This window comes from Dipodomys ordii, unplaced genomic scaffold (assembly GCF_000151885.1).
Source record: "Dipodomys ordii isolate 6190 unplaced genomic scaffold, Dord_2.0 Scaffold189, whole genome shotgun sequence".
Taxonomy (NCBI): Eukaryota; Metazoa; Chordata; class Mammalia; order Rodentia; family Heteromyidae; genus Dipodomys; species Dipodomys ordii.
Window position 1 is genome coordinate 595,194 of NW_012267405.1, and position 24,290 is coordinate 619,483.

The following is a 24,290-nucleotide window of genomic DNA, read 5'->3' on the forward strand; positions in this document are numbered from 1 at the left end:
ATAAATTTTGCAGACACTGAAATAATTCAGGTTAATTCCCTTGCTGTCATGAGAGGCCGGCACTAGCCAGCAAGAGATTAAAATTTATTTCCATTGTTAATAGAAAATAATGAAGTGCATCTGAACCGGCAGGGTATGTCATTTGGGAAATGTTCACTTTGGAAGTCAGTCTCACTCCACCCAAACGGACGATGATGAAATCCGCTGGCTCGGCGAAAGCCCCTTTTTCTGTGGCAGGAATGTACCAGGAGCGCGCTCGTATCTTCTCTGAGAGAATGCGCCCCGGTTCACGCTGTCCTCTCATGCGGCTGCAGGTCCCTTCTCCGGGCTCATGTCTGAAGCACCTTTCCTGGTGGTCATTTGGGACTTTTGGCTTGTTTCCCACAGGTGACAGCCTTTGTTTTGGGTGGTGGGGTGGAATCCATGTGCACTCTTAGTTATTAAGAGGGGCCCAACACCTCCTGTTGTTTTCAGGGGTACACACTCTCACAGGCAATGGCCCCTATGCCAGTCTGTTGCCTTGGCTGCCATGATCACTCTGATCAGACCCATGCCAAGAGTGATGGATAGCTCTGTTTTGTGGTTGCCACCACATGATAGAACTCTCGAGAAGGACTTTGCTCAGACGCTAACCTGTTAACACAGTCACAATTGAAAACAGACCCAGAGCTAGAGAGGCTGCATCCCTGAATTGTGAGCAATTATATGGGTGATAATTTTCTGAATGACAACTGAGGTTTCTTTAAGTTTATTCCTTGAGCCCCCCAGGGCCTGTCCTAATGCTTGCCGTGTAGTAGGAGCTCAGTGAATATCTGTTGAGTTGAGTGATTGAAACCTTCTTGTGTCCGTGTGGGATTTCATGTACGCCGCGTCTGCCTGTGGAGTGAGGCAGTGTGGAATGATTTGTGGGCTTGAGAATCTTAGAGATTCACTCAAACCGACTGCATTACAAACTACAAACATTATAAAAATAAGAAAAGATGCCATCTCAAACTCTCTTTAGGGCAAAACATCAGTAGAAGTCTGAGAAGAGTGTTCCTTTGTGTGTTTGGGGTGGTGGTGGTTAGGAGTGACTGGGAAAAGGCCTAAGACAATTTTCTGGAAACAGAAATTATTTCATATCGTTAAAGCAATGTGAATGTACCGCTAAGTCTCATGCACTTCAGTGCCTGTAATTTTTAACTTAAAAAACAACTACCAAAACCCTCCCCACCTCCAAACCTGTGGCTACCATCATCACATAGATGAAATGAGAACGGTAAGATTTTGACAAGTCTTGAAGCTGGACAATGGGACCTAGGGAGTCATTACCCTATTGAGTTTGTTTTGCTCATCTTAACTTATTCATAATAACAAGGTTTAAAATGCCACTGAGTTCTTTCCTATTAAGAGGTAAGGCAGGGTCAAGTGCCTCCCCCCTCCTCCCTCATTTAATGAGGAAGAAAGGGGTGGTACAACAATTACAAGTAGAATATCAACAAATTACATTTGGGGGCAGAGGCAGGATGAGTCATTTGGAAACACTGCTTCTCATTAGGTACCTATTCAATGCCCTTCCTCCAGTGCGCTATACATATTCATGAGCGTGAGTATAACAAGCTCCTTCCTTTAAAAAAAAAATACCATGCTTAACTGAGGAGAGCTGAGACATAGTTTTTTGTCCTGATGGCTCAGCTTCCTAGGTAAAGCCCATGGGTGGTAGGCAGACCCAGGTGGGCTCCCAGAACTTAGATCATGGGAGAATCTTGCAGGTAGCATCAGCGTGTTCCTGGCGGGTCAGATGGGGCAGGGGTGAGGCCCACGGGCTATAAACGATTCTAATTTGGAAGGTATTGAGTGCGTCTTTCGTTATCTCATGCAGGCCTGAGAGCTAGGTCGTTTTATTTATGTTGTACAGATAAGCAGAACTGAGATTGAAAAACATTCAGTCATTTGTCATAGATTCATTGTGGGAAGTTGCGGCTTGGGATTTGGATGGGTTCTGAATCCAAATTCTTGTCTTTGTACGACACCACACCCTCGCCTCCCTTCCTTTCCTCCAGTGAGAGACCAGGTCCTCCTCTTCCCCACAGTGAATCCTGGGAACTTCAGCTTCTCGCCAACAGTCAGAGCATCTTTGCTTACTGCTCCTGAGTGGGAAGGGAGGCTGTGGACAACCATCCACTGCCATTCTGATGCCCGGCATGGTTTGGGGCCACTTCTGAAGTATGGGAACCATTTCCCAGGGTGGAGAAGTGGTCTTCCAGCTGACCATTCCATCCATCCTGGATTCCACACTGCACACACTCAGTGTGACTAAAGTTCAAAGCCCTGCCGGGAATAACAGCCCAAACCTTTGAGAGAGAGCAAGGTTTCTGGACCTTGCAGGCACAAGGCCAATTTTCCAATCTCACGACACAGAGATTAAACACAAATACATGACAACACAGGGGCTGTGGACTGCCTCTCATTCTCCGACCCCTCCTCCCCTGCTATAAAGCTTTTCCATACTTACAGGAGGGGGTAAAAGTCTGTTGAGCTATTAAGAACATAACTCATTCCCAAGTTCTGTCCTGTCTCCTCTTTGTCAAACTAAAGTCTGGTGAGAGGGAATTCTGGGATGTTTGGGACTTGGTATTTCCCATTGTCCTTTCCATGCAGGTGGTGTTGTCGACCACGGTGAATGTGGATGGACACGTGCTGGCTGTCTCGGACAACATGTTCGTCCACAACAATTCCAAGCACGGGCGGAGAGCGAGGAGGCTCGACCCATCTGAAGGTAGGAGCGTAGCAGATCAATGGAAGCTTTCTACAAGTTTCCTTGTTTGAATTTCACATTGCTGTCTCAGCATCACCTGGAGGAGGTACCCCCAGAGCGTGTGGGTTTCTGTAAACACTGAGGCCTGGACCATCACAAACCCGGCTCAGCCCCAGCCAGCGCTCCATTTCCTGTGCCTCTGACTCCCATCCAGTGCTGTGTTTTTCTTTTTGCATTTCAGGCAAGTGCAGGCCTATGACATCTTAGTTAAACAGGGACATTACCGTGCCAGACATGTATGAATGAGTGTCAGATGTGTCCTTAAACAGATTGTGGGCAAAACAAAACAATGTGCAGAATGAAACTGACACTAATTGATTTTTGTTTGCTTGGACAAGAAGAAATCACGGGCAGCTCTGGGTAGTTTTCCAAGTGCATTAAAGTAATTAGAAATACCGGTAACTGTTAAACTTCAAGTTGTCCAAAAAAATTAACATGTATCGATGAACATTACTGACAAACCTAAGAGAGTTTGCCTTCATTTGCTCCCCTTCCTCCTCCACTCACCAATGTAAGAAAGCCTTATAATACAGAATGAATGGCCAAGTTAGGCTACTATTTTTAGTGTGATGTTTTCCTATATCCTGCCTACCAGCCTATACCCCAACTCAGCCCTTAAAACATATCTTGTATCACTTTAAATAGGAATTAATGAACTGAAAGAAAATGATTGAATCAGTAAAGAATTTGGAGTGGTGTTAATTCTCCCACAGTGGGTACTGAAAGGAGAGAAGCAAAGCCCAGGGTTGAGAGCTAGGAGCCCCTCGAGTTCCTTTTGACTGATTGAATGTGATTGACTGGCTGTTCAAAGGGGGCTCGTGTTTTTGGAGTCCTGCCAAAGTTCTCCTCCACCTTTGACCTTGTCAACTTTGGAAATGGAGTGATGGATTGACTTTAGTTATGGCCTGAAAACCATATTGGGTTCCTATTGGGATGTAAAGTCAGGAGGCCTGGAAGGCAGGCAGGAAGGGAGGAAAACCATTCCTATAAAGCTACAAGAACGATTAGAAATTGCCTCTTGATAAAACTGGAAGAAAAGACAAAGCCCCAAACAAAAAGAACTTCAGCATTGATAGCTTTTGCTCTCTCCCTTTCTTCCCAGCATGTTAATGGGCCTTGTAAGTCTTCTGGCGTCACGGGGCAGAGGAGGTGGGGAGAGCAAAAGGATTTACACTTTTCTAGTGTGATCCACTTATAAAAATATGGGCAAAAACAACAGAGCTTTAAAAACACCCTTTGCACAATTAGCTAAGTGTTTCGCTTTTTCGTACATAATGGTCAACTCATTAGGCTTAATGACCTGGTATAAAAAATCAACATCCAATTAGGGAAGGATGGCAAGTCAACACCACTCAACTTGAACTTCTTCAGATGACCAAAAGCTAAGCTCATTCCTCAAAATCTAAACTTCAGGCACCTAAGGACAGAGATGACTTTCCTTTTCCTGTCCTTCTAGCTACCCCTTGCATCAAAGCCATCAGCCCGAGTGAGGGCTGGACCACGGGCGGCGCTATGGTCATCATCATTGGCGACAACTTCTTCGATGGTCTCCAAGTGGTGTTTGGCACCATGCTCGTGTGGAGCGAGGTAGGTGAAAGGCTACTTAATTCCCAAAGCAGCAGCATGAGCAGCCTAGTACTGGGCACCTACTTCGAGCAGAGCAAAAAGGAAAGCAAGCTATGAAGGTAATGAGTCCAGCAGGGACAGATTCCTTAAAAACATACATGCCTACCAAGCGTGGTGGCTCACACTTGTAATCCTAGCTGCCTGGGAGAGGTAGGGATCAGGAGAATCATGGTTCAAAGCCAGCCTGGGGAAAGTGGGTGAGAAACCCTCATAGCGATTAATAAAGAGCAGAGACATACACATAGATGGGAGGATCACAATCCAGGCTGGCCCAGGCCTAAAGATGAGACCAAGACTCAAAAATAACCAAAGCAAAAAGGTCTGAAGGTGTGGTTGAGTGCCTGCCAAGAAAGCCCATGGCCTTGAGTTCAAACCCCGGTACCAATTAAAAAAGACAGATGTACACTGGAACATTATGTACATTCTTTTTTTTTTAAAGCAAGGAAGAAAAGAAAAAAAAGGCCTACATATTGGATTATAGGAGAATGGTAAAAAAAACAAAAACAAAAAAAATTCCACAATAGAATGTGATGCTACCATTGAAAATTTTGATTCAGAAAAATTCTGATGAGAGGAGAGATATGCCTAGGTGTGTACTAGAATGCAAAGAAGTTCACAAATCAGAACAGCTCCTGCCCAGGGGAAAGCTCATTCTGTGACACACAACCCTGGAATGTACTGGAAGAGGATCAAATGACATTGACTATCTCTGAGTTGTGCAACATTACTTCCCTCTAGATATTTGTGTCATTCTTTCAGCTTTCTACATCAGATATGTTGTACTCTTATGATGATGATAATAATAACAACAACAACAAGAAACATTACAGAAAGATAGGTCTTAGTGCTGCGTTGGGCTTGGAAATTGCTGCATGAATGAATGCATGCAGCCGGAAGTGGCGTCCTTGCTGGTGGTTGCTCTAACGGTATTCTGTTCCCCTCTGTGTGCCTCCTCAGCTGATAACCCCCCATGCCATCCGTGTGCAGACCCCTCCCCGGCACATCCCTGGCGTTGTGGAAGTGACATTATCTTACAAATCCAAACAGTTCTGCAAAGGAGCACCAGGAAGATTCATTTACACAGGTGAGTGACAGGTGATTCTCCAGCCTTTGCTCTCCTTCCCTTCCCAGCCTCTTTACGCTCCAGCCAACTTTTCTACACCTTTCTGTTGCTGTGGGAAATGTGGGGCAAAGGCTAGACACTGGATGAGGAAGTGTAGACTGGATTCTAGATGTGTGTGGATAAGCAGCTTCTGCACGCTGGAGAAGATGCCCCTGACAGCTCACTTGCCGAACACCCCTTACAAATTTGACTTGGGCTTCACTGCAAGCAGTCAGATAACAGCTCTTGATGTTGTGGGTGGTAAGTTTTTCTTGACAATGACTCGAGAACACTTCTCAACTGTGTGGCAGAGTGATGTTTTTGGAAACATCTTGAAAGTAAAAATCACATAGCAGTGCAATTGTTCCTGAATTTCTGCTTTGCATGATTGTTAAGTTTTGAATTTATTAGATGCCTCTTCTTTCTAGGCGGGAGGTATCAATGATGTCTAAGCCATAGCTTCTTCCTTGTTTGGGAGCTCATTAACTTTTGGAGAAGTTAGTAAGATGGAGACTTTGTAAGTGTAAGGCAGAACGTATCCAGTGGAGAGACTATGCGTCTCAAGCAGAGTCAGAGGTAGCTGGAGTTGTGGGATGGAGTTGATGGGAACTGAAGGCCGCATTTGAGGGAGGGGGAGGGCTTGGATGGGCAACGAGGATGAGAACTGTTCTGTAGAACACCATGGGCACTGGCCGCAGGGAGAGGAGGACGTGCACAGGCGAGATGGTGCCTGGTGTCACCGTTGGGGCCAGGTGCATTGCGGGGCTTCGCCCAGGTCTCATTGTGTGTGAGGTAGGAAGAGGAGGGCATGAGACTACAAAACAGCCCAAGAGGGGAGTCAGATTCATAGAGGCCGTTGTGAATGGCGGCTCTTGAGGGGAAGGGAACGTGGGGAGAATGGACGGTCATTCAGTGACCCAGATCACAAGTGCTCACCGCAGTGCAGACATTACACTACTGCGTTGCTCACGCAGAAGTGGTCCGGAGGCCAGTGTTCTGTCACATGCATTTTGCTCTAATTGTGTTTTCCGAGGAAGGGAGGGCTTGTGAAGGGGCGTTCACATTTGATTTGGCAAGAAGTCTGAGGACCGCTGGGGCTCCTTGCCTAGGCCAGCGGGCCACAGCGTTGCATTTGGAGAAAGAGTGTGGTTGACAGGAAGGCAGGTGGCACTGACGGTAGAATACTGGACCTAGAAAAAGGAAATAAGGGATGTAGACAAGAGAACGCCAGATACCAGGAACTATATTGGGCAGATTCCAAACGCAGCATGTGATAAATTCTTTCATCCTTCTTTTGTGTTTCCAGCTAGGTAATGAACTGGAGGGGTGGGAAGGATCATGTCTAGGTGTGCTCATTTAAAACTTTGCCTTGGAATTTGTCCTCCTGAGATAAGCGCATCTCAAGTATTATTAGTAGTAGTAGTATTACTATTACTATTGAGAGACATTCCAAGGTGGCCACAGGGTCACGGTTCTAAGCCCCCAGAGGCCCAGTTCAGCCCTCATTCAAGGTGGTCTTTCTTCTGTGACCTCCACGGGGCTGTCTCCCAGCCAGGGAAAGGAGCCAGGCCAAGTCCTCATCTTAGTATAACGGTCATGCACTAGGGGGCGACACGGATGACAAAGCACTTCAGGCAGCGAGGCATGAGGTAAGGAGAGCAAGGGGTCTGGGCAGGGGGGCAGGGAGGCCTCTCTGAAGGAGGGGACCTTGAGCAATGGGGTGGGTCACAGGAAGGGACAAGCCACAGTGGTCTGCCCTCCCTCGCTGGTCCATGTACATGGCTTCCCTTCCCCTGTCCCGTCCCAGGGCGCCGCTCGCTGGTGTGGGGGCAGTACCGCACGGCTCATGACGGTGTGAACAGTGATGTCCTGGCCCAGGCAGGCCAAGAAGTAGACAGGAGCCCTGGTGGCGCAGGAAGCATGAGGCCAGTGAAGCATGCTGGGAGGTAGGGCAGGAAGGTGGCTGTGGCGAGAGGTTCTGAGGGGAAGGCTTTGAGGGTGTTGAGCCTGGAAGAATGAAGATAGGAGGTAAAGCTACAGGGCTGGACATGAGTATGGAGGTGGAGGAGGGCGGAGAGGGGGGGAGGAGGAGGAGCTACAGGATGGAAGAGGACTACCGTGGTGTCCGTGACTCAGGATGACAGGGGAGGCTGAGGAGGACTGGCGGGGGGAGAGGAAGCCGGGAGTTTGGATGATCCCTGAGCTAGGTGAGTGGCTTTCTCTCCTGGACACCTCGCACGTCTGCAGTACTGCTTGTGTCTTCAAGGTGCCGATCACCGTCGCAGGACTGGGGGAGATAGGCAGGTATAATCACAAGTATGTTGGAACCCATCTTCAACTCTCTGTGCAGTTAGGAATGACCCAAGTTTTCAGAGGGACTGTAGTCATTTGGAACTGGGTGAGGGTGGGGTGTGTGTGTGTGTGTGTATGTGTGTGTGTGTGTGTGTGTGTGTGTATGTGTGTGTGTGTGTATGTGTGTGTGTGTGTGTGTGTGTGTGTGTATCCACTGAGAGCAGAGATTCTCATCTTCTCATCTGTAGCTATACTTCAAACTACCAGCAACATCTAGGCTGGACTTCAGGCAGATAGCTGTGAAATGGCTGAGTCTCTGAATCCGTATTCCTGAACACACATGTGCTCGAAATTATGCACAAAGAACAGAACCAATAAAATCAATGTTGTTCAGCATTCTACAGTCAGGGAAGAAGAGACAGCTACTTTTGAAGTGTTATAATTATGTTAAGTCTCCTAAGAGGTAAAAGCAAAAAGGGTTATGGGGATACTGAGTAGGGAGTGACTAAGTAGGAGAAATCAAGGAAGGCTTCTTAGAGGAGGTTGCAGCATAATAACATTTGAATTTTCCGTACCACATTCTCATGACACATGCATATTCTGAGCATGCACCTTATACTCAGTGTTGTGCCCTATGCAGGGAAGCTGCAGACACATCAGCAGGGATGCACTGAGCATGCGCATTGCACTCAGCGCCATGTGCTTCGCAGGGGAGCTGCAGACACATCAGGCCAGGGCGCGGCCAGCGCGACCCGATGTTGGCGTTGGACGATGTACGGGTGAGCTGCTCACCCCAGGGGTCAGAGTGCTGGACTTGCTTCCTGAAAGCCCTTCCCTGTGTTGTAAATGGACTACCCGCTTTCCAGTGCCCACAGGACAAGTAAGGAAGCATGGAAGTTTAAAAGAAAAGAGTGGATTTCAGCATCGATGTCCGTGCAAATGCTGTAAGACCAGGCCCCACTCTCACAAGCCGGCAGCGCCACCTGAGCACAGGTCTGCAAGCACTGGCAACACGATCAGGTGGAGGGAACCATCCCTTATTATTTGGAAAGCATAGGTTATGAGTACCATCTTTATTACTACCATTCATCTTTTATTGCTAGACACTGACTTGAATGAGGGGTGGCAGACATGTTGGGGGCTGAAAGGGAGTTGCTCCAGATAATGGGGTATTCTTTTTTCTTGTTTTCTTGCTATGTAGACCAAACTGGTCCTCAAAGTCACTGTTCACCTGCCTCAGCCTCTCAAATGGTGGGATAAAACTGAATCTTCTTAAAGTGGATAATGGGAGGACTCTTAGAACAGTCTACAGAGGGGAAACAGCACATGCAAAGGCCCTGAGATGGAAAAATAAATGCTTTCACTTGATAATCACTCTGAATAAGGCAAGAAAGGATGGACTGGTTGGTCCAAGCTGCAAGTTCAGACCAGGTTGTCCAGACTCCACCTAGGATCTTTTTCTCAGTTCCTCTTGAAGTGCCGTGCATTGGTGTTGTCACAATCAGATTGGTCTCTTAAACAGAGCGGTTCTGGCTGCAGTGCAGAGAATAGCTTAGAAGGCTGGGCAGATGCAGCCGGGTCAGATGGAGGCCAGGGTGGTGGCTCAGCAAAGAAATGCTGGCAGTGTGGACTGGGGTGCTGGTGGAGGGGGCAGGCAGAAGCGGGTGAATTTGGAGGCGGCACAGATGGGCCTTGATGATTAATTGGATGGGGTGAGGGTTGGGAAGAGAGGGAGAGGGATGGCACTCGGGTTACAGGCTGGAGAAATTGTGTGGGTATAGTTTAGAGAGTGAATTTTTTTAAAAAGGTATGAAGTGTTGAGGAAGTTCAAAGGAAGGACAAAACGCTTCCAGCCGGTGGAGAGAGAGGAAGATTTGATATTGAAAAGATGCCGATTAATGAATTCATTTTACACGATGCCAATCAAAATACCAAACAAAATGTTTGTGGGGAGAACGTGACAAAGTTCACCTGGGAAGGTGCTAAAAATCTAACTCCTGATTTTGAAAAGTGAGAGGGCCTTGCCCTTCTAGGCTCGAAAACCTACTTTGAGTTTCCGTAATTAAAAGAATATGGGGGCTTTGCAGGGACACAGAGAAATGCGACACAGCAGAAAAGAAAATCTGGACTAAACACTGGGGTAAACACTGGAGGTCCAGCCCACGGCCAGGAGCTTTCTTAGGTCAGAGTGGAAAAAGCAGGGTGTTTGACAATGGTTTGGCCGGCCTGTTCAAAAGTTGTTGGAAGAGAAAAGGTCATTTCTGATTTCACATCCTACACTGAATTTTGTTCAAATGGAATATTATGCATTAAAAAAGGCAAACACTTCAAAAGTTCTACACATAATTCTTAACCGAGCCTTAGGAGAGAACAGTGACAAAAGACGGAGTTATGTAAGAGGAAAACTTCTGCATGCCGAAAGGCTACCCTGAGTCAGAAGGAAAAGAACAAACTAGATAGGCGTTGGTGGCTCACACCTGTAATTCTGCTTATGTAGGAGGCTGAGACCTGAGGATCATGGTCTAAAACCAGTTTGGGCAATTGACCACTGAAGAGCCAGGAGTAGAGATGTGTTCAAGTGATTGGGCACTAGCCTTGAGGGAAAAACAAATTAGCTAAGCAAGTGCACACGGCTCTGAGTTCAAGGCCAAGCCCCAGTACTGACACACACACACACACACACACACACGCACGCACGCATGCACGCACCAGCTTCACACAAATTAGATTGAGACATTTCTGGAAAAACAATCCGGGTTCTGTTTCCATGGAAGCAATCGCTAGTCCCCAGGGTCAGCATTCAGGCCTAGAGTTCAGGCCCCATGACCACCACCACCAACAACAAAAATTTAAAAAAAGACGTGTGTAAGTTTTTTAAATGCTTATAGCTAGGTGGTGAAGCATGCCTGTAATCCGAGCACGTAGGGAGTCTAAGGCAGGAGGATGCAGGCTGGGCTACATAGCAAGTTCTTAGCCAGACCAGCAATGTATTAAAAGATAATCTCAAAGTGTGTGTGCGTGTGCATGTGCGTGTGAGTATGTATGTGTTTATGTACATACATAATTTTGTGTGTGGATATATATACAGAAACAATGCAAAGTATTATCAGTGATACAAATATGACCTTATAACTATGATCTTATATACATGTAAGTATATGTGATCATCTGTCTATATATCTAGTGAATAATAATACAAAAAATATAAGTAAAGCATAGCAATCTCTATACCAAACTGTGATTATTTCTTGGTGTTGGTAATTTTTTATGTTGCGTGCTTGTTTGTATCTCCTATTACTCAAGTGAAATTAAATAAGTTTAGTTAAAAATTAGAAGCATAAAATACAATATGAAAATGAGTAACGCATGTTTAAAATACTGAAAACAGCACTCACAAGTAAACTTGGTTCTTGGGGTAGAAAGCTCTCAGCAGGCCGGTAGGCAGGGCTGATTCACCAGAAGGCTACCCCTGGACCTGGAAGGCGTTCTGTGTGTGAGGGGATTGCAGGGATTGCAGGATAGTTATTTCATAAGGAATCCCGATAGTCAAGCTCCATCTATGTGTGAGCTGTGGGCAGATGGGTGGCTGAGAACCAGGGGTGACTGAGCACAGTGCTTCAACTGCTTCAACTGCTGCTCCCACTGTATTTGCAGAAGCAAACTACATATTTGAGGGTGGGTTTAAAGTTTTAGTGTAAGATACAACTTGTAAGAATAAAATAATAGCCAAGAGCAAGTGGCTTATGTCTACAGTCCTGGCTACTCAGGAGGCTGAGATCTAAGAATTGTGGCTCAATGCCATCCCTGAGTAGAAAAGTCTATGAAACTCTTATCTCCCATTAACTACCAAAAAGCTAGAAGTTGAGCTATGACTCAAATGACAAGAGCTTTAGCCTTGAGCAGAAAAGCCAAGCTAGAGCATGAGGCCTTGAGTTCAAGCCCCAGTGTCAGCACAGATAGACAGGCAGGCAGGCAGGCAGGCAGGCTGACACACAGACAGACACAGACAGACAGACAGACAGACACACACACACACACACACACACGCATACAGACAGACAGACACACAGAGGATGATGGTAATTTGGCAAGTCTCATCTGCCGTGTGTTGAGCAGGCAGGGCCAGATTCTCACAGGAAGTATCCAACACAGCCATCATCAGCTCTGCCCATCCTGACAGTTTTATTAGTATCCCAGCCTTCTAGGTGAGAATCCCGTTGCATAACAAATGAAGTCACCGAGCGAGGTGACTGTTCATTCCGAAGTTCTGTCTGCACCCCTGGCTTATGGCCAGTGCTGTCCAGCCTATTAGAAGAAGCGCCCCCCCCAGGCCAGCATTTGGCCCCAACTGCATTTTTCCTTGGCAAATGCTGATGGCCTGGTGTCTGGCTGTTACCCAGGAAGTGTCCAGGACTTAGCTGCAGCCAGTGAGCATGCTGGGGGTCTCAGAAGATGCCTTCCCCCTACCCAGCCTCTTTAGGTGTCAAAATGGGGGAAATGTCTGAATATCTCAAAGTGATGTGTTAGACTTAGAGCCTGCGGGTGTTTTGAACTCCTTAGAGGGAATACCAGACAGACATCGTTGTTTCTCCTGAGTGAATTTGGCTCTGGAGGGCTGCTGGTGGGTAGCAGAGAGACAGCGATTGGGCCTCAGAGGCTGTCTGGGATGGTCATCCACAGATCTGGGGGACCTCATGCAAGTATTCTTTGCCTCGTTTTTATAATCTAAAAAATGGAGCTATAGTTGCAGGGGAGATGGAGTGATCTTCGCACACAAAGGCAGCGATGCACGTAGATGTAAACGCAGAAGCGAAGACTGCGGTGGGAAGGCTGGGCACAGCTGGAATAGTGCCAGTGGTCCCTGTGTCATCGGTGGCCTCGTTACGTCTCGTGCTTTCAGTAAAAATATAGATGCTTCTTGAAGGCCTGAAGATCCAGGTTAGAAATCAGGAGACAGAGTAGGCCAAGGCAGCCTGAGGACATGGGCTTTCCAGGTTGTGGGGAAGCGGGGTGGGAGGAGGAAGGGGCAGCAGATGGGGGTCAAAGGTGAATGAACACCAGAATGAAAAGAGACTGACAGCCCCACCTGGCCCAGGTGTACACAGATGCTTCAACAAGGTGCGCAGCTGAATTTAGAAGTCGACTGTGACAGCCTGGCTAATTGAGACGCACAGAGAAACAACATGAAGTCTTAAACGTTTATAAGCGACATGCTTAGCTCTTACTTCAGGAAAAAGAAAATCAGAGAGTGTTTAAGTAGCCTGCTCGTTATTTGGGAGACAGTACTCATCAACAGCAAGGGCCGGCATTTAGAAGGAAACATGGCCGATCTGGATTTTTCCACAAAGCCCCAAATCACATAGCAGGCAGTCTCCGCCCCAGCTCCACGTGAGGTTGGAGGCCTTCTCTCTCTCTCTCCTCTCTCTCTCTCTGCATAAAGCTGCCCGAAACAGATGTGCAAACTAGATCTCAAATGTTAATTGCTCATCTACTTTGCATTTCTTATTTTCTCTTCCTAGCCTTATCTCCCCCCTCCCAGAAAAAAAAAATCCCCATAGAAGAAATGAATCTGAGTTTTAGTTTAAAAAAAGACCCAATGCAGACATCAAAAGCAGGCCCGAGGCCTGTGTTCCCTGTTCAAACTGGAAACAGGTTGGATCAACAGCTCTCCTGGTAGCCGTACTTTTGGGGAAGTTGCCTGCCCCCCCCCCCCGCCTCTTATGAAATGCAGAGAGCTCTTTGCGCTGAGTGTGAGGAACGAGGCACCCCATTGGCTCCTGAGAGGGAAGCTGTTGCTCCACCAGAGACCTGTCAGCTCCTTAATGCGCTGGAGCTCCAGGCTAGAATATTCTAAATGAACACTACAGAGCAGGCGCGGATTCATAACGACTCCGTGGTGGCATTTAGATTTACCCTTGAAATTTATCTTTAATTTTTACAGTTGTCTCCTTAACTGTGTATATTACTCCCTTCTTCAAACAATCTGTCTTGCGGCTGCAGTTTTTCTTGAAACCAAAGCGTAATTAAATATTAAATTAATATTTCATTTAAAATTAAATATCAAAGGCTTCCGTCTAATCTTTTGCTTGTGCACTGCTGATTCTCTCCTGGTGTTCTTGCTCTGTGTCCACAAAGGTGAGCGCTGATCCTGTGTTGTCCTGATTTCCTTCCTTCCTTCCTTCCTTCCTTCCTTCCTTCCTTCCTTCCTTCCTTCTTTCCTTCCTTCCTTCCTTCCTTCCTTCCTTTCTTTCTTTCTTTCTTTCTTTCTTCCCTCCTTCCTTCCTTCTTTCCTTCTTTCCTTCCTCCCTCTATTTTAAAATTTATTTTCCTCCTCCTCCTCCCCCTCCTCCCCTCCTGTTCTTCCTCCTCTATCTTCTTCTTCTTCTTCTTCTTCTTCTTCTTCTTCTTCTTCTTCTTCTTCTTCTTCTTCTTCCTCCTCCTCCTCCTCCTCCCCTCCCCTCCCCCTCCCCTCCTACTCCTCTTCCTCTTCCTCCTCCTCCTTCTTTCTTCTTCTTCTTCTTCTTCCTGAGCACTATTCCTTAACTTTTTTGCTCAAGGCTGGTACTTTACTGTTTGGGCCACAGTTTCATTATTGGCTTTTTGCTCATTAATTGGACTTAAGAGTCTCATAGACTTTCTTGTCTAGACTTTGAACCACGATCCTCATATTTCAGCCTTCTAGATAGCTAACTTTATAGGCATAAGCCACCAGCACTATGCTTTGGTGTAACTAATGGAAACAAATGGATGTGGGCAGAGAGTTCACCAATGTGAAAATTAACTTAGTTCAACAGTCTATGATTTTATCCCCACCCATAGTCTTAGAATTGTAAGATGGTCTTGGGGACCATGCACACCAACCAGTTTCCTTTGAGGAGACATTAGCCAAAGCTCTGCATGGCTGAGTAATGGTAGGAAGATGACACTGTTGGTCATTCTTGACCTTGAAGTCAGATCCCATGATGCACTGGGTCTGAGCAGCAGATGCTGTGAAAACCCCTAACTCAGAGCTAATTTAATGCAAGTAGAGCTTCCTCGATCCCAAACTCTGAAAGGTGAAATGCTCCAAAAATTGAAAACCTCTTGAACATGAACAAGATGCCCCAAGTAGAAAACCCACCCCCGACATGTACACCTGATGCCACGCAACAAATCCCAGTCAAAACACAGGCGCATTTTAAAATTTTACATAAAATCACTTTCAGGCTATGTTGATCAGATTTTGATGAAACATAATGAATGTGGGGTTTATAACTTAGGCATGTACAAAGGGTTTCAAAAATCCAAAAATAAAATTCAAAATCTGCACAGTTCTGACCCCAAGCATCTTGGATAAGGGGTGTTCAACACGTACAGCCTTTGGTTGATGGGTACTGGCCGAGTTAGGCAGAAGGTATGCAGTGGCTGCAGAGACTGAGGGCAGGAGAGAGGAAAACCCAACTCATAGCACAGGAAGGTTGAGTTCTTGGGAACCCACGGGCAAGACAGGAAGATGGACACTGGAAAGAAGTTGTCAAGGAACATGAGAGCTTATTCCTGTACCCTTAAAATGCCTTCAAAAGCTGGACTGCTTACCCGCTTCAGCAAAGCAACTCTGACTCACAGACACATGCTGTGTGTGTCTTCTCAACAGGCATGTGCTCCTGTGTGCTTATCAATTCTTCTGATCGGGTACACACATACAGAGATTCCAGCTTTCTCTGCCTTTGTTCTTGTGGCACAAAGAACAGGATCCCTTTTGGCTCTTTTATCTCTTCTTGAAAAAGTTGGGATTTAGAACTGGGACTGTGGGAAATCCTCTGATTCTGTGGGCTTCCCCCCCCCCCCAAGGTCTTTATTGGACCTTGGGCTCTGTGAACATGTGATCTAGGTAGAGACTCTATGCGCAGACACAGAGCTCAGCTCAGAATTCCTCATTCTGTGAACCCCTTGATAGCCCTCCATAGATTCTACAGCCTTTCTGGGGCCCAAGTGAAGACTTCATGTTGAATAAAACTGAAAGCCAGCACTGTGCTGTGATTGGCCAACACCCCCAGCATGACACACCCACTGGCCACTCGGATCATCTAATTATTCTCCTCTCAAGCTCCTGCAAAGAAATCCCAGCAGGCTTTAGATGTTGCCACATTTGTGATCTGTACCCCTGTTGGTTGAGGGCGCAGGTAGCCTCCTACAGTGTTAAAACCCTGTTGCTGAGGGGTGTCCAGGGCTGCTGCAGGCAGCTCTTTTCTTTCCCATACTAGTCAGAATCCTTATGTTTTTGGGAAACAGAAATAGAAGCACAAGCTGGAAATGAGCATTATTTGGTCCCTCTACTGCCTCTCAAGGAAAGAAAAGAAAAAATGGTGGAGAATTTATATATTTTATCGATCCTTTGGGAAAATCAGTATTGGGCAACAGCCAGCTGTATTTTTTGTGGTTCTCAGTAGATATTTTTAGTTAATTTTTATTTGCTTAAAAAAAGAGAAAGCTTCACACATGGTTTGTATTTTCTACCTACTTGTTGGGTCCAAGATAGGTAAGTAACTTCGTATATTATACCCACAATCAGAATGAGAAATGACACATGAGGTCTGGGTTCTCGAGAGAAATATTATGAAATCTCAAGGTATTGATGAAAGTTTTTCAAGCTTGATCCAAATGGGATTTAGAGTCTGTGGCAGTTGAAATGTGTATTATTAAACTCCTTAAGCAAACCCGAATGAGTCCCACTGGAGGATTAAGACATTCTATGTATAGCAACGACGGAAGTCTCATGTCTTAGTCCTCTCTATTGAATTCCCCCTTGATTAGCTTCTGTAATATTTAACTTCATGCCATGCCATAATTATTTAATAAAAGGTAAATATAAATTATATTTCAGTGGGGATATGACCTTTTACCTTAATGTTATATTACTAAAGAAAGACATAGATAAATAGAGCCTATAGATTGAAGCGTATTTTTAATTTACTCTATTTGCATCTTGCCAGCGTTTCCCTGTCCCTGTCAGCCAAAGGGTTGGCAGGATGGCGTACACCCTGCCTTCGCATGGTAGGCCAGGCTGTAAATTTACGTGGATGATGGCTGTTAATGACCTGGCTGGCCCTTTGAGACGGTCTTGGTGCTTGATCTTGGGTACCTCATTAGCTAATTGAGGTTCTTGGCTGGCTCAGAAAAGCCAGAGAATGCCAGGGAGCTGGCGGCGGGGAGAGGAGGGACGGCTGGGATCCAAGGCGAAATGGATGCTATGGGATGTGACGACAGCCAGCCAGTTTGGAACCAGAGCAGATTGTTCAGCCTGACCTTGAGGCTTTGAAGACAGAGGCGGATGGGTTTTTAACAGCACCTGACTGCTTTTGATGGTGACTTGTACTTCAGATATGCACTTGATTAGATGAGATCATGTGTGCCCGCTTGCGCATGGGACCTTCGTCCCTGCCTGATGCACAGGACAGACAGCACCATGGCTTGCTCGACTCTCTCTTTGGCATGCACACGTGGCCCACCCTACCTGCCAGGTGCCTGCCTAAAACTGTGCATAAACAACAGACAGCTGTGCCGAATCTCCTCCTTCCCTTTAAAACATGCATTAGTCACCCTGTGCAGCCAAGAGGCTAAGTTCCTTCAAAGCCTGGGGCTGGGGAGAGGAGGGCAGGAGAGGCAAACCAGACAGAATGTTGATGGCTTTCAGTCTGATGGAGGAGGCCAATCACCAGCTTCTCCAGCAGGGGATTGTATTAAAGAAACAGTGCTCTTTCTTCCCCTTCCCTGTGCTGTGGGGATCCCGGCTTGGGAGCGCTCCTCCGTGGGCAGCAGCAAGGTGGGAAAAGGAGAAATGGTGGTGGCTGTGGCGGGTGGCATGGTCCGGGCTGCTGGGAGAGGCCTGCGGGGTGGGTGGCGGCACAGATGGGAAGGAGGGGGGCACGCTACGTAGAGAGGGACGTGGCTGCACTGGTGAGCCAGGGGATTGCTTCCGTGTGTGTTCAGCCCATCATGAGCATTCCCGGGCCTTCGGCTTTTCAGATGCCCGAGAAGAAGCTCTTCACTTGGGATGGCAAACGAAGCAATGTGTGCTGCTGAGAATTTTGGCACCAGATCTGTTTGCCCTGTAACTTCTCGGCCACTTCTCGGCGACTTAGAAGTTAGGTGACTCCGGGAGTCACCCATAGGGGCAGCCCTTTCCTGCAGCTGAGGAGGAGGCGAAGGGCTGTCTCTAGTTCCGAGGCAGATTTAGGGATTACAGGAGCCAGGGTTCAGATCCTTCTTTCACCCCGTAGTTTAATATGGGGATGAAGTTCAGCCCATAGGTATTTTCAACGAGAATTGTGATTGTGGATGACCTACTCTGGAGGCAGAAACAGAAGGATTGTGGTTCAAGGCCAGTAGACTATCCACCACAGGGAAAACCACCAGTATATCCTGATTGGGGGGAGGGGATGACGATGTTCTTATTGCAGGTCATAGCCACTCAGCATCCTGTTATTAAGAAAAAGCTTCTTAAATGGATGATTTCGAATGCTAAACAGAAGGAAAAGTTTACAGGATTCCACTTACAGCACACAGCTATTCAGTGCGTTTCTGAGCAAAATGGTGATGTAATCACTTCTCACCTCCGGAATAAGTTGGAGGGAAATAAAATCAATGGGAATCTATTCATGCTGGATCCTAAGCTCCGCTGGCATGCTAGAAAATGTGTGTGCTGGTGTGTGCGTGCCGGGTTGTTCTGCAGGCTGTGTGGCGGCTGAACTCCAGACTCTTAGGAAAGCATAGAGTTAGACCTGTAAGGAGACTGGAAAGACAAGCACCATCGTAAAAATGGATAAAATGGGTTAAATAATTGGACAAATAGTACGTGATAGTGAATGGAACATTAAAACACTACCTATGGAAGACAGATGGGACTAGTATGTCCCTTCACAAGAAAACAAAACAAAAACACCCACTCCAATTCCCAAAGACCACCTTTGGAAAATCCAGGGCAGTTGTCTGGGATCAACCATCCATACCCAACCCCCTAGAACAAAAAAAGAAGTGAAAACTAGAAATATAGCTGTTTGGGAAATTATAATGGGAGGGGAGGTAAAAACAAATCTAATATTGGATCTATGATAAAGCATTTAGAATTGTGAGGAAATGAATGGCTTTTCTAGACAAATGTGATTCTGAGAAAGAAGAACAAATGCAAGTTTCGGCTCGGCAGTTATTTGCCTGGAATCTCCTGAGCATGAAGGCTTTGGGAGGGAGGGGCCGGTGGGTATGCAGGTGGCCGTCCAGCCAACAATTGGATATTACAGGCCGAATCCCTAGCAAGCTATAAACTAGAAATAAAAATTTGTGGTGATCAGCACATACCTGGACATGGGAGTGGTGGGGGGGGGAGGCTGGGTGAAGTTACCATGGCAACAATCTAGAAGGGCATCATATTTACATAATGGGCTGAAGAGCAAGAGCCCCCAGAGCAGGCCGGGATGCCATACCAGACAGGTTAGTGGGAAGCAGAGTGAGCTCAGGAAAGCCAGTGGAGAGAAATATTTCCAGAAGGAGCAGATGTGAGCTGTGTCCGATGCCAAGTTGGGATGAAGACGAAAAGGTTCCCCTTGGTTCAGTGAACTCAACAAAAACAATTTGACTGGGATTCGTTCAAACTTGTAAGCAGGAGGTGCTATCCATGTTGAATATCTTTTTCAGAACATAAGCTAACACGTCTCTACTTAATCTGGGTGCAGTGACTCAAGCTTACAATCTAACAAAAAGTGACTCAGCAGTGTGTGAAAGGCTTTGCCTGTAATGTTCGGTCCAGTCATTCTAATTCTTGGCATTTTCCAGTTGAAACAAAATTATACACAAACAAATTATTGCTCTGCTTTTTATCATAGTGAGAAATAAGGACTTGACAAAATACCCAGAATTAGGAAACCACACAAATAAATAATGGAGTATGTTATGGAGGAAATTTGCAGGAGTTTTAATTATAAAGGAATATTTAATAGCCTGGAGAAAGTTCATGACATGCAGTATTGTTTAGAAGGTTTTCAAAAGTAAATGATGTAACAATATCAGTGATTTTAAGTACACGTGTGTTTAAATCTGGAAGGCTAGAAGAGGTAAATTGTGCTTGTCTCTGAAGTGATGGTATCTACGGGTGGCTTTATTTTTTACTATATATTAAAGTTTGGTTACAATTTCTTTGAAGAGGCCTTGTTTCAATATAGTAATAGCAACAGATGTTCATAAAATACACGTACAAAAAGAAAGACTTCAAAAAAGACCCCCACACTCTCCAGAGTTTATTATTCTCTAACAGGAGTGCACACAATATTATTTTATTCTTTGTATGATTTTTTTAACCTTTGGTCAAGCATTAGTTTTAAAACCATAAAATCTAATCAACAAATTTTGAAGAAAAGGAAAAAGAAAGGGAGAAAAGGAGTGAAAGAAAAACCCCAAAGAAACCAACCTTGAAAATTCTTGAGAAGAACAAAGATACTAAAGGATGTCATTTGTTCATTTACATACTCAGAATTACTCACTTAAGCGCCTACTGTATTCCTGGCAGTCTTCAGCCATGAAAACCCAGTGGGTGAGACAAAATGATTCTGCTTCAATGGATGTTTTGGTGTAGTACAAGAACCTGACATTTCTAAAATGTGTGTGCTGGGCTAGGGATATAGCACAGAGGTAGTGTGCTTGCCTTGCATGGATAAGGCCCTGGGTTCGATCCCACACAACACACACACACACACACACACACACACACACACACACTTGTTTAAAAGATGAGTGGATATAAAAATACAGTTAAGTGATTGATGTGTGTTTGAGAAATACTTTTTGAGGTAGAACACTTGCTTAGCATGCATATATCTTGCCTTCAATAAACAGTGCCTCCCCTCATCCAACAAAAAGTACAGGTAGATGCCTAAACCACAAAGGGCTCAAGTGTAGGGTGCCCAAGGGCAGGGCTTTATGAGCACAAGATCACAGAAGGTTATGTGTGCATGTGATGAGAATGATAAAGGAAAAAAATGTTATTTTGAAAGATTGATTCCAGAATTGCATGTGAATTAACCAGTGTCGGTGTCAGAATCTCCTGTGTGCACCTCGTACCTGTCAGTTCTGCGAGAGACAGTAGCAGAAGGCTTCTGTTACCTGCGCGAGGCGTTAACAGAAGGGTTACTGTCTGGCTTTGCTGTGTGACTCAGAGAGGATTTTCTCTTTCAGCACTCAATGAACCCACCATTGATTACGGCTTCCAGAGGCTGCAGAAAGTCATCCCCAGGCACCCTGGGGATCCTGAGAGATTAGCGAAGGTAAGATACTTGGAAACTCGACCTAGGAAAGCCTCTCTGTAGAATCCCAGCAAATGTAGACAAACCCAGCCTTTTACTCCCCCATTAAAGTCAATTAGCCCTTGAAATTGGCTAAAGTGTAGGAACGAGATGAACATAAAATTTAGACTATGAAATATATTATCTTTGGTCTCTCCGGAAGCATGAAACCTAAAAATTTTGGAGCCCATAAAACAGATAAGCTGAAAGAATAGTCAGATGATAAAACAATGCCAACTTTGTGGAAATAAACATTTTGCTTAATTGCTTGAAATGTGGGCTTCCTCTGCTTTGTATTTAAATACGATTTTATTTGCTTATATTACAGAAGCCCATCAATCTAGAAACAAGTATTCATTGAGGGCCTACTATGTACATACAGATTTAATGACAATAAAAATGTCTCCACAGAAAACGTCGGTGGAAATGTATCACTTTTAAATGATCTTGCTTATGAAAACTTCATTGCAAATCTGGCCCATGATATTCGCTTTCTTTATTTAAAAAACATGTCAATTTATTAGTTGTCATTCAACTAATGAGAAACAATAAAAATTTTACGTTTGTATTTGACTTGCACTTTAAATGCACAAGTTATAAAATGCTATGTTCTCTATCATGTGCTGTGAGTGGAATTCAAGTATCAGTTATTTCTATATCACACTTTGGTTTTACTCCTGGAAAAATCCCCAGCTCCACCATTAAATTAGGTGATATCTGGAAAGTAGGCTAATAGCAATTTAAAAGGTTGTTAAAAAAAACACAGGAGGTAGAAAAGACAAGATGAGAGAAGTGGGAGTTGAGATAACTAATTCTCTCTGGTTAACGTGAACAGGGGAAATATTACTGGAAGACTTCATCTTTATTAGAATAGAATTTTGCAGTACGTGTTGCCAATATAATTTCAGTACTCTGGACAGCTCCTTGGCAAACAGCTAACCTCAGGTCCATCAATCATGTCAAGAATATTTGGTTAATTAGAGTACCAGGATTATTGTTATTCCTCTTCCTCTCCTTCCCCTCTTTTCTTCCTTCATCTTCTTCTTCCTGTTCCTCCTCCTCCTGCTCCTTCTCCTCCCTCTTGTTTTTAAATATAATGGCCTAGAAGTTGTTTTCATTGAATTTTCAAGACATTAAATTTAAGCAACTCTTCCCTCCATGTGGTTGGTCATGGGTTTTGTCTGGGTCCTGACCACCTTGTAGACTTGTTGTTCAACAGAATGAAATGATAGGTGTAAATATTCTACCAAGCATCAGACCGCTTGGTAATTATTGACATATAATTGTGTTGTTTTGCGTTTAATCTGTACGTTTCTTTTGTTGGCCGTTTGGGGTTTTCCGTAGTGATGGTAGCCGGAGTCCTCCTTTCTTTCCCCCCCGCAGGAAATGCTGTTGAAGAGAGCTGCTGACCTTGTGGAGGCCCTATACGGCACACCCCACAATAACCAGGTGGGATCCTTGCGTCCTAACCCCTTGTGTGGAGGTTGACCCTCCACGCTGGGCACGAGGCTCACGCCCACCCCTCCCTCCATAGGACATCATTTTGAAGCGAGCTGCAGACATCGCGGAGGCTCTGTACAGCGTGCCCAGGAACCCCAGTCAGATCCCAGCTCTCTCCAGCTCGCCAGCGCACGGTGGCATGATGGGCATCAATTCTTACGGCAGCCAGCTGGGGGTCAGCATCTCAGAGTCAACACAAGGAAATAATCAAGGTACGGCCTCAACTCTGAATCCAGCCAGAATGCACGTTTGTGGTCTTCATGTAAATGTTTGGTTCTGCTGGAGGAGAAGGAACTGGAGGTTAGGACTATCCAGCAGAGCAGCCCTTGAACACAGCCATCCCCATGTAAGCCGCACCATCACAGATTGGCCCCCGTCAGCATTGCAGATGGTACATCGTTACATCTGAGCTTCTGGCACCAGAGAGAATCTCGTTAACTGCAAACATGTAAAGATGAGGTTGACTAGCATAAATTCAGAAGGGTTTGGGCCTGTGGAAACTAGGTTTGCAGATATTTACTAAATTTATATTTATACTATTTCAGTTATCCAATTGAATGAAATAAGGTCAACTGTTGCCATTCTCATTCATTCTATCTGTCTCTCCCCTTGTGAATGAATGACTTGATCTTATTTGGGTAACTTCCATAGTGTGTTATCTTATATACAGTAAGAAGCAATGTTACAGTCCACTATACTTCGACATGTGAGGTACATCGTGTTGATTTTTTTTTTTTGTCAGTTGTGGGGCCTGAACTCTGGGCTTGAGTGCTGTCCCTCAGCTCTTCAGCTCAAGGCTAGCACTCTATCACTTGAGCCACAGCACCACTTCCAGCTTTTTCTGCTTATGTGCTGCTGAGGAATCGAACCCAGGGCCTCATGCATGCAAGGCAAGCTCTACCACTGAGCCACCTTCCCAGCTCCCATCGTGTTGATTTTTATCAGAGGTCAATTTTATTGTTAAGGGGCAAATCTAACTCTACCTTTCATAAATCAATTTTGAAAGGAGTAAATTTTCCTACTGACGTCTTTCACCTTGGGATATTTTTATGTCTAATTTTGTTTATCTATGGGAGGAAGAATCCTCATATGGGAGGAAGAATCTTCTCATATGTGAGAAGAGCCCAAAGTGGGCTCTTCTCATAAGAAAGTAAGTGAGAGACATTATTACTGCATTATTATTTTTGTTAAACATGGGACCTGTGGACCATATAGCAATATTTTTTTTTATTTGGTGACAGTTTGGGGCTATTGGCTAGGTAGGCTTAGAGACAATTATCTCATGGGTTTGCCTCAGGAGAGACTGGGCTGGATTTCACAAACATGGGGGAGGATTTATCTTCCTCCCCAGCCTACGCACACACTGGGTGCCCACACTCAATTCATGGTGTCTTAGAGTCTTAGGTTAAAGAACAGAATACGTAGAGCAGCCCCTCATTACTTTTGTTTGTTTCTTTTTGTTTTTGTTGGTCATGGGACTTGAACTCTGGGCTTGGGCGCTGTCCCTCAGCTCTTCAGCTCAAGGCTAGTGCTCTGCACTTGAGCCATAGCGCCACTTCCGGTTTCTGAGTGGTTTATTGGAGATAAGAGTCTCACGGACTTTCCTACCCAGGCTGGCTTTGAACCGTGATCCTCAGATCTCAGCTTCCTGAGTAGCTAGGAT

The 24,290-nt window shown here is 45.4% G+C and overlaps 1 protein-coding gene across 1 annotated transcript in view; it reads left to right on the forward strand.

Annotated features, from left to right (window-relative positions):
- Nucleotides 1–24,290, forward strand: part of Ebf2 (early B-cell factor 2) — a 198,705-nt gene that overhangs the window by 160,127 nt on the left and 14,288 nt on the right. Inside the window, exons 6-11 of the mRNA XM_013034430.1 lie at nt 2,641–2,758; nt 4,254–4,384; nt 5,381–5,507; nt 21,021–21,109; nt 22,511–22,576; nt 22,662–22,839. Of these exons, the coding sequence (XP_012889884.1) occupies nt 2,641–2,758; nt 4,254–4,384; nt 5,381–5,507; nt 21,021–21,109; nt 22,511–22,576; nt 22,662–22,839 (709 nt within the window). The remainder of the gene's footprint in view (nt 1–2,640; nt 2,759–4,253; nt 4,385–5,380; nt 5,508–21,020; nt 21,110–22,510; nt 22,577–22,661; nt 22,840–24,290) is intronic.